General features: G+C 38.7%; 1 protein-coding gene across 1 annotated transcript in view; it reads right to left on the bottom strand.

The window, feature by feature from the left end:
- PGM2L1 (phosphoglucomutase 2 like 1) overlaps nucleotides 1–13,910 on the bottom strand; it is a 50,117-nt gene that overhangs the window by 11,959 nt on the left and 24,248 nt on the right. Inside the window, exons 5-10 of the mRNA XM_024572662.4 lie at nucleotides 10,192–10,275; nucleotides 5,047–5,240; nucleotides 3,880–4,069; nucleotides 3,465–3,562; nucleotides 2,476–2,656; nucleotides 55–148 (exon numbers count right to left, since the gene is read on the bottom strand). Coding sequence (XP_024428430.1) covers nucleotides 55–148; nucleotides 2,476–2,656; nucleotides 3,465–3,562; nucleotides 3,880–4,069; nucleotides 5,047–5,240; nucleotides 10,192–10,275 — 841 coding nt within the window. The remainder of the gene's footprint in view (nucleotides 1–54; nucleotides 149–2,475; nucleotides 2,657–3,464; nucleotides 3,563–3,879; nucleotides 4,070–5,046; nucleotides 5,241–10,191; nucleotides 10,276–13,910) is intronic.

The following is a 13,910-nucleotide window of genomic DNA, read 5'->3' on the forward strand; positions in this document are numbered from 1 at the left end:
TTTTAAAAAAATGCTGTCATTCAAATTTCAAATATTTTAATAATTACTACATACCAATAGACTCTTCAAATGCAAAAAGGACTTCTTTCCCATTTTCCAGGAGGTCTTTTATCCTACTTCCAATCCATTTAAAACCTGGTAATGTTTCCTGAAATGCAGAGGAGGCCACTCTTGTTAAGTGACTCTCTCACAAATACATATTAGAGAAAAGCCCCTAATTGCACTATATAGCACTCTCATAGTGATCTTCTGTTATAGTTTTTGGCCCACGAAGATTTATATAGTGAGCCCTGGCTGGTGTGGCTCAGTGGATTGAGCGCGGGCTGCGAATCAAAGGGTCGCTGGTTCAATTCCCAGTCAAGGCACATGCCTAGGTTGTGGGCCGAGTCCCCAGTGGGGGCCACCTGAGCGACAACCACACATTGACATTTCTCTCCCTCTCTTTCTCCCTCCCTTCCCCTCTCTCTAAAAATAAATGAATAACATCTTAAAAAGAAAAGATTTATATAGTGTTAAACATATAAAGTGCATGAAAACACACACTGCCAGGACTAATGACCTACTATTTATCAACTATAGTGATAGGTGATTACACCAAATATTATCCCATATTTACAAGTCGTGACGCATACAGTCACAAAGTAACATATTATGACCATCTGTTATTTATCAGTGTAACAAGTGCTTGATCATTATCATTTTTTAAAATTTATTTATTGATATTTGGAGGTGGGGAGAGGGAGACACAGAGAGAGATATTGACTTGTTGTTCCACTTATTTATACATTCATTGATTGCTTCTTGTATGTGCCCTGACCAGGGATTGAAACCACAATCTTGGCATATTGGGATGATACTATAACCAACTGAGCTACCTGGCCAGGGCCATTATTATTATTATTTTTAATTCTCACATGAGGACATTTTTTTTCCTCGGGTCCTGGCTTTTAGAGAGAGAGGAAGTAAGACAGAAAGAGAGAGAGAGAAACAAAGAGAGAAGAATTGACTGGTTGCCTCCCATACACTCCCAGACAGGGGATCATATACCTCTGTGCCCAGACCAGGGATGGCACCCACAACCCTTCAGCCATGGAACAAAGCTCCAGCCAACTGAGCCACAGTGGTCAGAACCCAGTATCATTTTTAATGCTCACAAAAACTCTTGCTGAAACAGGCTCAGAGGTTCAGTAAACTTGCCCAAAATTATGCTGTAAATAAGAGACGGAGGCAGGATTCAATTGCACTGCATCTCAGAAACTGTCCTTTAAGCTGTATTATAAGCACTAAAATAAGAATACTTATGAAGATTGTGATTTAGTCCCCTTGAGTAATCAAAGGCCACAAAACTTTTCAATGATGCACTTTCAACGTTATCACAACATATGCCTGAATCAAGGATTTTTTACCATAACACCAAGCCCTTCTTTGGTAATTAGACTGCAGGACTTTTCATCTGACAGCTATTGTTCCCTTTACAGACGTGAGCTGTTTCAGAGTCAACAGAAAGAGCATGTGACACGCACTGTCTCTAGAGCACACCATTCTAGTTCAGCTCTCCATCTCCTCACTGGAAAATAAAACAAAAGCCAAAGCCACATGCCATCCTTACTTCCAACAATAAAATCAAGGAAGCAAATTTAGAATATTGGTTTCTGGAATCATTTATTTTTTCTCTTTTGTGCTCATTATACATTTTCTTGCCATAAATAGAAATGATAAAAATGTTAATTTAACATTACTGTAATTCAGAATCTTAGGCTTAAATAAATTTCACTTTCTTCTATTTTGCTATTTGTATTTTAGAAAGCCTAAGGTTGAAAACTCTATTTCACTAACACAAGTACAACTGTCTTTTCTTCAGCCAATTAATGTTAAGACCTGTAGCTGGACTGTGGCTCAAGAAAAATGCCCAGAGGTGACATTTTTACTGATACTTGGCAAAGGTGGCAGAGGAAAGCAACTTAATTGACATTAGTCCCAGTAGCTGTTAAAACGGTCAGTTTAACTGCCTGAGGCTCACGAGGGTTAGTGATCTGTGCTGCGAGAGGCATTATTTGTTTTTTGGAGGCAGAATTATTGGATTTTAATTTGCAACTTAGAAGACTACTTAAAGTTTCTTCAGACTGCACCTGAAGGGCCTAACCAAGCAGGCCAGGACACCTACAGTTTTTTGCAGAGGAGTGTATGTCACTGATGAGGTCACCAGGTGCCAGATTTTCTCAGCATGGAAACCAGATGTTGTTGTATGGAATGACAAACATTAATGAAATTTTTAAAGAACATTTTATCTTAGTTTCAGAAATTCACACACTGGATGAATTTGACTCGTGTCTAAAGCATCAAAAAGAGTGTGAATAAAATTAGGGAAAAGTGGGAATTATAAATGATTAATAAAAGTCAGTTTTGGTGGGGAGACAGCTTGAATTTACAGAAACAGGTTTAGAAAAGTAGCATAGAGATATTATCTATTCTTACTTCAAAATGAAATCCTTCTTTAAGTGCAACGGCCCTCAGAATTTTGGAAGAGACCGTGGTGGCTAACATGTAAACGTCCTTCACGTCAGCACTTCCTGATTTATTTTGCTTCCAGCAATCGAACATCCACCACCCGAACAGAGCTGCCAACTCATTCCCTGTGAAAACTTTCCAGTGGCCACTGTAGAGAGAATAAAAAGTCAAGCCAAGACCTGTATAATTTCTCATTGTTCTTCTTGACCCAAGAGCTACTAATTATCATCCTTTACAAGGAAAACCCAAGAACTATCCTATGGAATTTTTGAGAAAACATTTATACTACTTTTCTAACTGACCAGGGTTGAGCTTAGGGTAGAAATGGTAGCAAGGTCTTTTGAAAAACTGTCACTTTTATTACCCTACTTAATGAGAAAAAAGTTAAAAACATGATGCCCTTTCTACGTAAAGACAGTCGTCACAACACTATAATGGCAAATATATACCGCCACTCAAGGGACCACAACTGGAAAAGGGTCACATTGATAAGCAGTCTGTTGTAATATTATGCCGTTTAAAAATTTAATATTTTAAACAGTATTTAAGGATAGGGAAAAATCACAATATGATATTAAGTGAAAAGTAATCAATAAAAATTACACACAGGGTGGAACAAAAGTAGATTTACAATTCTTACGGAAAATACATCAATAATTAACAAATAGTACAAGAATAAACTATTTTGTGTACTCACAACGATAAACTACTTTTGTCCCACCCTGTATAGTATGATCACCATTTCGTGAAAACAAATATATCTTAAATATTCGAGTAGAAAAAACTTAGAAAGGAAATGTTAAAAGCAACCTAAATGGTTATTCCTAGATAGTAGGCTTACAGGAGATTTCTAATTTATGTATTTATTTTAGCATTTCCAACAAGTCTATAAGACTTAAAATTAAAAACTGTTTTTCAAAATTCAAGCTTTTAGTCAAATAACAGGTTCTACTGACTTCTCCTGAAGTTCCGCCACTGCCAGTCGGTCTGCATCAGGGTCCGTGGCTACCACTATCCGGGCGTCTTCTTTCTCTGCCAGTCTCAAAGAAAGCTCCTGAAACAGGGACCCAAAAAGCTGGACTGTACTTAAGACGTTAAATTCAGTGTCAATATTCCTAAATGCAGGCGCTATGTTAGTGATATGACTTTTAGAAGAAATATAGTTCAGCTAAATTTAAAACAAGCCTAGAAGTAGGGATATATCTACCATAGAGATTCCAAACAAAACAGAATAAATGGCTCCAATGTAATTTAAAAGATGTAAACTAAAGGGGTTCCTGCTTTTGTAAGTAATCTTTGAATTGTCAGTGAGTTTTATGTATTTGATGAAGTTTGATACACTAGTAATAATTTAAGTATAGAGAAAAATACCAGCACAGACTCTCCCTCTTCGGGATTCGGGCATTTAACGGTAGAAAAGTCTGGGTCCGGGTCTTTTTGCTCTGGTACTGGGATTGGAGGCTTAAAACCGAACACTTGAAAAGCCAACTGCACGTAGTCATGTCCGACCCCGTGAAAAGACGTATGCACGAATTTCAAGGTGGTCTTTGAGTTTAATTCCCTGTGAAGGAAAATCATCATCCAATCAATCATAAAACTCGTTGTTTGTGATATAATTAAAATAAGCTGGAGAAAAAGCTAAAATCTATTTTGTAGTATAAGGAAAATATACTCAGCCAGCCAGGAAGCTTTCTAGTAATAGTGTTAGCTATTTATGCAATGGTCAATGAAAATATGGAAAAAGAAAAGGAAAAATAAAATTTTAGAGAAAATCTCTTGATCTTAAATAAAGGGAATTCACATATTTAGCTATGCTTTTTTAACAGCTTTATTGAGAGGTCATTAATATACTATACATTGCATCCATTTAAAATGTTTAATTCAATGGCTTTCACTATATTCAGAGTTTTTCAACCATTTTCATAATCAATTTTAGAACATTCTCATTACCCCTCCCAAAAAACTCTACCCCGTAGCTGCCACTCCCTAACCCTCCCATTCCTCCCAACCATAGGTGGCCACAGGTGTACTGTCTGTTTCCGTCTCTCTAGATCTGCCTACTCGGGACATTTCAGGTACACGGAATCATACAATATCTGTGGTCCCTGGTGGCTGGCTTCTTTCTCTTAGGATGTTTTCAGGGCTTACCATGCTGCAGTATGCATCCATAATTCATTTCTTTTTACTGCTGAGTAATATTTCATTGTATGGATAAACCATATTTTATTTATCTCTTCATCACTTGATGGATATTTAGGTTATTTCTACTTTTTGACTATTGTGAACAGTATTATTTAGCTGTAATTTTAAATATAATAATCAGCCAACACCTTCTTACCCCTATTTCTTTCCCTTATTTGTCTTTTTGTTTCTTTTCTTTTTTATTTTATTTTTATTTTTATTTATTGTTGTTCAAGTATAGATGTCTCCATTTTCCCGCTACCACTTTCCCACGCCCCCCTCCCCCACCTCCCCCCCTCAATCTTATTTGTTGATCTTGTTCTGAGGTAATACTATCCTATATTCCCACTTGGATACCTGTAAAAACAGATCTTTTTCAGATCTTCCATGTATCTCCTACAAATGTCCTGCAGAGGGTCTCTCTTCAGTGGGCTGGTATCCACTAAATTATCATTCCAGGAACCATTCCAGGGTTCCACGCATTCTTCTATACATTTCAGAATTTCTTTATCATGAGGAGATGTGATCTGGGCACCTGTTTCCCAATAAACCTAGACAGCAGGTAAATACAGTTATAAATACTTCAAACGTCGGTCAGATATTTCCTTAGCTACGGTAGAGATATTTCACTTTAAAAAGCAGCAGGCCAAATTAACCAAATAGGAAATGTCAGCACGGACCTAGTTTAATCAATACCAACGGACACTGATGGCAACAATTACACAGGGGCTCTTTAACAAAAGGATCATCTATCCTTTCTCTTTTAGAAGTACACTTTAATAAAAATAGGGCATCACTATGACAACATTATAATATGTGTATACTACAATATCCCATCATACTCTTATATTAACTGTATACCTAAGATAATCTAAGCAACCATGGAATATCCAGAAAACTTGATACTGTAAAATGTCAGCATTATAAAGTTCTCTTATGTGATAAAGAAGAAATTATTTTCAAGGTTTAAAGTAGAATTTATGTTACAATAAATAAAGTCTATGAAAGACCACATTAATTATCCCATATATATTTTAGTATATGCATTTTCGGTACTTAATGAAAACACACTTCATTAAGTTGTCAGTTTTTCAAGTAATTTTATCAAGAAGATACTAGGGACAGGCAATAAAAAAAGGCATGGAAATATAATTTCTCTAATTCACAAGATCTCAGACTGAGAAAGGACTGCTTAGAGAGTACCTATGCTGACTGCGACCTTGTGTACGACAGGAATCCCCTCTACTGAGCTCTGAGGGAAGGAGAAGAATACAGGTGACGATGCACTAGGTACTAAGTTCTGTGCCAAGCAATATGGTGGACTAGATAACATGAGAATTCTCACTCTCTAAAAACCTCAAAATTCTAGGTAAAGTAGAAAAAGGATTATCTCAGATGCACAGCTTAGGTTCACAAGAAGGAAAGGGAAAACTCCAGGTGGGGGGAACAAAGGAAAGAACTGAAAAGCAGAGTGATAAGGCTGTGGGCTGATGCTGTGGCTGTCTGGGGTTTAGCAGCTGTCCATTTATCTGGTTTTGGAGTTGTGGAAAGGAGGAAATTGGAACTGAGACACCCCTCAGTGGAAATACAGAATAGAAAAAGTTCTGCCCACTATTATAGAGAGAGAGTGAGGAAGCATGTCTAGGTTTTCTTAGTTCTGGGTGATTTAGAAAAATTCAAATCTGAGGTCTAAATTAACATTGAAATTGCTCCCAGTCAGTGAAACTCCCAAGGTTTCTGCAGAAATTAAAAAGCAAAAGCAAAAACAAAACAAAAAAGTGCTGTAAAGGGATGTTCCCACATTCCATGCCACAAAAAAGATTCTACCCATAGACCCTGAAAGCTCACTGTGAACGTCTACAAAAAATGAGAAGAGAATCCTGGCCTTTCTCCTGACTACTTTTTCTTGCTTTGTATGTGGACACGATGCTTAGAGATACAGTAACCATTAAATGATGACCACACTTGAGGGAAAGGCCCCCCCACCAAAAGATTGGCAGAGATGCTAGGCCTGACATCACGGAGCTACAGAACAATGCCAGCAGCCACCTACCTATGGACTTTCCGTTATGCAAAAAAAACCCCGACGCTCATCAGCTGAAGCCACTTTTCTGTGTTTTCTGAACCTACAACAGAAAGTATCCCTACCTGATACAGTAACAAGAAAAATACACGCAGTATATTATCCAGGATATATCCCAAAATATACCCAGGAATAGAACTTTAAAACAAACGGAAAAAATCTATTTAAAGAAAATGTTTTAAATGTTACTAAAGAATCTAAAAGAACTCTTGAGAGAACAGGACGATAAATCCTGTTCATGAATAAGGAGACTCAATAATATTATAAAAATTCTGAAACTTCCTAAGTTAACCTGCTGCTACAGATGATAAGAATAATAACAACAGCTAACATTTACTGAGGATTTATCGGAGCCAGACACTGTAGTAGTTTACATTCATTATCTCCCTTAATCCTCACTCTCGCCCTGTGATGTTGGATCTACTGGATCCCCAGTTTACAGATGGGGAAACTAAAGCACAGAGAAATCAAGTAATTTGCCTCAGGTCACAAAGCTTCTGAGTCCCAAAGGTGGGTTTCACACCCAAACCATACTCTTAACTACTGTTCTCCACTGACTATGTCAATCTACTTGCACGTATGAACGAAGATTATGTAGAAATTCACTATAGCACGGTTTATAACCAGACAATCAGAAACAAATGAAATACTCATCAACAGAGGAATAGTTAAGCAAACTAGATTCACCTACACAGGTTTTTAAAGACCAGTGAGGCAGATCTATCTATCTATCAGTGGATCGACGGGGAGAATGATCTCGAATGATCAGACTGTTTCGTACTGCTGTGTGAAAAAGCACGGTGCTGAGCACTGTACAGAAACCCTACCATTCGTGGAAAAAGGCGGCAACGACAAATGCATGTCTGATTATATACACGCACAGACTATCTCCCAAAGGAAACTAAAATTGAAAAATTTCAGTATTGGCATCTGAAAGAGGTACTGGGGAAAAAGGAATGGAAGAGGTAATTTTTATTGTTTAACTTTTTAGGCTGTTTAACTTCTATACTTCTTACCTTATATTTTAAGAAGAGGAAATCTTTGAGGGTTTACTATTTGACAAATAGGTTCAAAAGCAATGAACATTAAAACAGACTAAGTCCCTCCACCCATGAGCTTACATTGGGAATACAGTCAAACAAACATGTCAACAAACAGGATAATTCATTATAAAGAAAGATAATTAGAGAGAGACGTAAGTTCTGTGAAGAAAATAAGATAATCGGCAGGTCACTGAGGGAAGGCACTTCAGTTATGGTGATCAGGGAAGGTCTCTTCAGGGAAGAAACATCAGGGCAGGAAGCTGAAGGATGAAAATAGGCCAATCTGCAAGATTTGGGGAAGAATGACCCAAGCAGAGGAAAACACAATTACAAAGGCTCAGAGGTAGGAAAGGGCTTGGTGTACGGGAGGAACTGGAGGAACAGAAAGAAGAGGCAGTGTAACTGGCTTGTAGTGAGCACAGGACAGCAATGAATGAAACAAGGATGAAGAGGGAGGCAGGAGACAGAGTCCCGTAAGTCCTAAGGTAGGGAGTTTGGATTTTGTTTGAAGAATGAGAAGCCACTGAAGAATTTTAAAAGCAGGAAAGTCACATGACCTGTTTATATTTTAAGCAATCATCTGGTCCCTTGGTGGAGAATGGGTGGCAGGGGAGAACCATGGAAGCAGGGAAGAGACCAGCCAGGAGGCTGAAGTTCAGACAGAAGACAACGATGCTTTGGAATGGTGGTGGTAGAAGGTATGGACAGAAGTAAACATATTCAACATATATTGTATATTTTAGATGTAGAATGTGTAGAACCTGTTAATGGATTAAATGTCAGGAGTGAAGGCGGGGTAGTGTCAATTCACAGAGATGGGAAGGCTGAGAGGAACACATTTGGGTGTGCATGGGGCAGGCTGTGGGGAAATCAAGACTTCTTTTCTGGAGACACCAACTCTCACATGTCTGCTAGACATCCCAGTGGATAGCAGGTAGGCAGCTGGATTTAGGAGTCCGATGCTCAGAGGAAATCTGGGTTATTAGCTCTCTTGACAGTTGACCTTTCCCTCCTTGAAATCTCTTATCCCTTTGTTTTTATTAAAGATTTTATTTATTTATTTTTAGACAGGGGAAGGGAGGGAGAAAGAGAGGGGGAGAAATATCTATGTGTGGCTGCCTCCCCCATGCCTCCCACTGGGGGACCCAGCCTGAAACCCAAGCATGTGCCCCAACTGGGAATTGAACCCTCGACCCTTTGGTTTGCAGGCCAGCACTCAATCCACTGAGCCACACCAGCCAGGGCCCCTTTGGTTTTTATGACACCAAAATTTTCAGGTCTTTCTCCTATCTCCAGCATTTCTTCTTTTTCCCTTCTGTTTTTTTTTTTAAAGATTTTATTTATTTATTTTTGGAGATAGGGGGAGGGAGAGAAAGGGAGAGAAACAGCAATGCATGGTTGCCTCTTGCACACCCAGTACTGGCCTACATCCTAGGCATGTACCCTGACTGGGAATCAAACCAGTGACACTTTGGTTCAAAGGCTGGCACTCAATCCACTGAGCCACACCATCCAGGGCCCAAATACTCTTAAATACTCTAATATGTATGGTGATCCCAAAATCTATAACTTCAGCCCGTATTTCTTCCCTGAGCAACAGATCTACGTATCTAACTGTGTGTAGGACATTGCTATCTGGCTGACCAAATATCTTAAACTTAATATATCCAAAACTGAATTAATCATGCTTCTTCCCTACCTCTGTGACTGGTAATACTACCCACTTAGCTGTCCAGGGCCCAAATCTTAGATTACTATTAAATCTTACTGTTTTCAGTAAAACAGAGTCCAGTGTACCTGGAGACCTCCCACACAAGAAGAAAAACAAACATAAGATCATGGACTTATCACCCAGGAGCCCCAGACACTGACTCAGTACTGTGCTATGTATTTGCTGTGTGCACCTCCAGGGCCACTCTTTGCCCGTCTCCACCCTGCTTTCTGTCATGGAGGCTGATGCATCAAGTGGGGCCTGCGGCCAGTGGGGCAGAAGGTTAGCGGTGAGGACAGTGATTCCTCAAAGTACTATTCCTTTGGCTTGCTTTCTGCAAACTCTATCAATTCTTCAAGTTTTTGATACAGTATGATTTTATTTCTGACACAGTAAAGACGATGGATTTGGGATAGAATGGGGAAGTCAAGGGCAGGAAGATATTAGAAGTGAAGACACCAGTGAAGAGACTTTTGTAAGGACAGTACATGTTGGAAGTAATAAGGGTCACTAGAGAACACATTCTTTGAGGGATGGTCTCAGTGTTTTTATCTTCCCGTCCCCAATGTCTAGCTCTGCTTCTCGGTGTAGAAAATATACTCAGCACTTATTCAAATAAAATAAAAACTACATAAATAAGCAAAGAATAGGAGACCGAGGTTTACCTTGTATCCATTGTCTTCTTTGCGGTTGTGAGATGCTGTAATCATCACACCTGCAACTGCCTTGAGCTCCTGGACTGCATATGGCTGAAACAACAGTGACAGCAAAATTTCATCTTGCTTTCTGGCTATGCATACATTTGACATCAGAACACCTTTGACTAAGTAACAGTAAAAGGCACTAGGATATAAATAGCCTAAAAGCTCAACCATCCACTCTGGTTCATTGGGTGGGGCCCATTTCTAAAAGGTCACCAATACCCACCTGTTAGGCTAAATGGATTTGCCCTGCTAGGGTCCTGGCTCACAACCCAGGCATGTGCCCTAGACTGGGAATCTGAACTGGTGACCCTTTGGTTCATAGGCCGGCACTCAATCCCCTGAGCCACACCAGCCAGGGTTGTTTTTTATTATTTTGCTCATTTAAGAAATATTTAATGAGTACTTACTATATGTCAGACACTCCTCTACACTCTGGAGATATGAATGGTGAATATAATCATAAAATGTTAAGAGTCAGAAGTAAATTTAGAAATCACCTAATCCACCACATTTTACACTGAGGTTTACCCAACATTATACAATCATAAGGGAGGAGATTCAAGGGTAGAACATAGGTCTCTTGTGTTCCAATTTGAAAATCTGTATATATATTCTGTGGCCTCTACTATCATATAAAGGTCAACTCACCATCTTTGCTTCCAAAGATAATTCCTAGAGGTTGGATTTTCCTTTTTCCTTGTAGTGGCTATTGTTATTCTACCTGGGATGTTCCCCCTACTCCTCTACCATTACATCCAACTTCTCCCCTTCTGGCAGGGGAGGTACGGACACGTGATCCAGTTCTGAGCTGAGTAAGCTACCCCTGGCGATTTGATTCAGAAACTGGTTCAGAACACAAGCCTGGTCAGAGTCCTTTCTAAGATGTTTCTGCTGCAGGTAGACAAGGAAGAATGCCTTTCGACTCAAGGTCATGGTGATAAAGGGTATGAATCTAGCACTGCTAAAAATAACTTCTCTACCAGCTGGAGCAAATCTACCTTCAATAAGAGGGGAAGAGGCCACACAGGGATTGAAGTACTTGGGACTGGCAACCCAGTGGCAGCAGAATCCTACAGAAATGTTCTAAATTTCTGGAGCCTCCCTGGTTTCTGTCATTCATTAGACTCAATTGTTTAATAATTTCTTCAATTCTTAGAGCCACACAGTATATTTCCAATAAATCACTAGCCACCATTTATAGAGACATTATCTCTTCCTCAAACATTTGGTAAAACGTGCCTATACAATCATCTGGAATTGGCACATTTAATTTGAGAAGACTAAAAAAATATATCAGTTCAGCCCTGGGTATTGTGGCTGTTTGTTGGGCACATTCCTTCAAAGCAAGAGGTCACCGGTTTGCTTCCCCGTCAGGGCACACCCTGGGCTGCAGGTTTGGTTCCAGGTCAGGATGTACAAGAGGCAAACAACTGATGTTTCTCTCTCACATCCATGTTTCTCTTCCTCCCCTTCTCCCTCCCTTCCCCTCTCTCTAAAAATAAAAAATAAAAAATAAAATCTTTAAAAAATATATCAGTTCGATTTCTTTAGTGGTTACAGGCCTATTTGGGTTTTTCTACATCAGTTTTGATGTATTGATCATTCTGGGAAATTGGCCAGTTCATCTAAGCTTTCACATTTATTTGCAATATGTTCAGAATATTATGGTTTTCTTAATCTCTGCTGTATTTATTATTCATCTTTTAAATTTCTTTGTGTCTTTTTTTTCTTGAGCACCCTTGCTAAAGGTTTATTTTACTAGTCTCTTCAGAGAGCCAACTTATGCTTTTGTTGATATCTTCTTTTCTTTATTTCCTATTTAATTGATTTTTCCTCATACGTTTATTATTTCCTTCCTTTTACTTTATTTGGATTTATTGTTTTCATTCTAACATACTAAGTTAAAGGCTTAGCTCATCATTTTTAATCTTATTTTCCTAATACATTCATGGCCTGTAAATTTCCCTTTAAGTAGGGCTTTAGTTACAGCCCATAGTTTTTGCTATTTATTGTTGCTCAGTCTTAAATACAGGCAGTCCTTGCTTTGTACAGTTCCAATATAAATGAATTTCTGACACCATATTTTATTTTATTAAAAAAAATTTTAATCCTCACCCAAGGACATTTTTTTCACTGCTTTTACAGAAAGAGGAAGGGAGAGAGAGAAACATTGATTGGTTGCTTGCCACATGTGCCTGGACCAAGGATTGAACCCTAGGTGTATGCTGTGACTGGGAATTGAACTCGCAACCTTTTGGTTACACAGGATGATGATCCCACCAATTGAGTCACAGTGGCCAGGGCTCTAACACCATATTTTAGTTAAATAATACCAGTCTCCCCACAACATGTTCAAATTTCAGTACAAACTTGGCTGCTAGCTCTTCAGTCCAAATAACTATGTAGATAAGAGATCCATCATGATCAGTGATCAATCATGTCACTCTCTTAAGATCTGTCGGTGACCGACCACTGAGCATCCGTTACTCCGCTCTCACACAGACAGGGAAGCACGGAGTCGGGTCACCTCCTCATTTCCCAGTGGTAAACCCACACGATGGCTTCCCAAAATGGATAACTGAAAGAAGGAACTGGCCAACAAAGATGAAAGTGCAGCAAAAAACACAAAAAGTAATAATAGTAAAAGTGAAATTTGAATCAAATATAAATGGAATTATAGAAAAAATAACTGGGAATTCCAGAGACTCTAAATCTGCAACCAATTGAGCTTAGTTAGTGAAGGTGGATGTATGGATATTAGCGGGGGATACAGTTATGATGAAAAGAATGAAGATGTCCCTGGGGAAGTGATAGTAGCAAAAAAAAAAAAAGGAATTCTCAGAGATGTGTCACAATATTGAAAGTACCAAGGACAGAACGTGGAAAGCTGCCCCGAACTTCGAAGTGTGACGATCAGCTAAGGCATGGAAAAGGCGCCCGCTCATGTTCAGGGATATGACAAGAAGCCAGCACTGTTCATACTCTTGATAAATTATTGTACAAAGGAATAAAACACTTCAGTTCTCAATGTTTTAAATTCCAGGGTACTAAGTAAATATTATTTTCACCATTTTTATTTTCCCTATACATTTTTAACCAATAGTAAGGGTTAAGAGTATGTTTTGACAAAGAATTTTAAAGGTTACAGAACAATTTTCCCCATTAGTTACTAAGAACAATGTGCATAGTTTTACAGTCCCGCGCTGCCATACAAAGTAAGGATTGCCTGTAGTTTCTAATCTCCCTTAATCCATAAATTATTTACACGTGTTTTTTAAATTCCAACATTAAGTTTCTTTATTTCTAATCTTATTGCATGGGGGCCCGGGGCTACAGCTTGATAAGCAGTTCTCCGGTATTTGTGGAGACATCCTTTGTGACCCTGTGTGATAAGAATGAATATCCCACCATCACTACATACAAAGTTTACATACATGCATGCACACACACAGATCAAACATGCTAACAGTGTGTTCAAATCTATCCTTAATTGTTTTTGCCTGCCTGATAAATCAGTTTCTGAAAGAACAGGAATAAAATAGACTACCATGATGGTGGATTTGTCCACTTGTTACAGATCAATTCCTAGGCGATTCAACACATGCTTATTGAATGAAAATAAATTCAGAGCAACATTGGTGTTCCTTTGGCACTCCTTATGACTTAGTACAAAACTGTAT

The sequence above is a fragment of the Desmodus rotundus genome, chromosome 5 (genome assembly GCF_022682495.2).
Source record: "Desmodus rotundus isolate HL8 chromosome 5, HLdesRot8A.1, whole genome shotgun sequence".
NCBI lineage: Eukaryota > Metazoa > Chordata > Mammalia > Chiroptera > Phyllostomidae > Desmodus > Desmodus rotundus.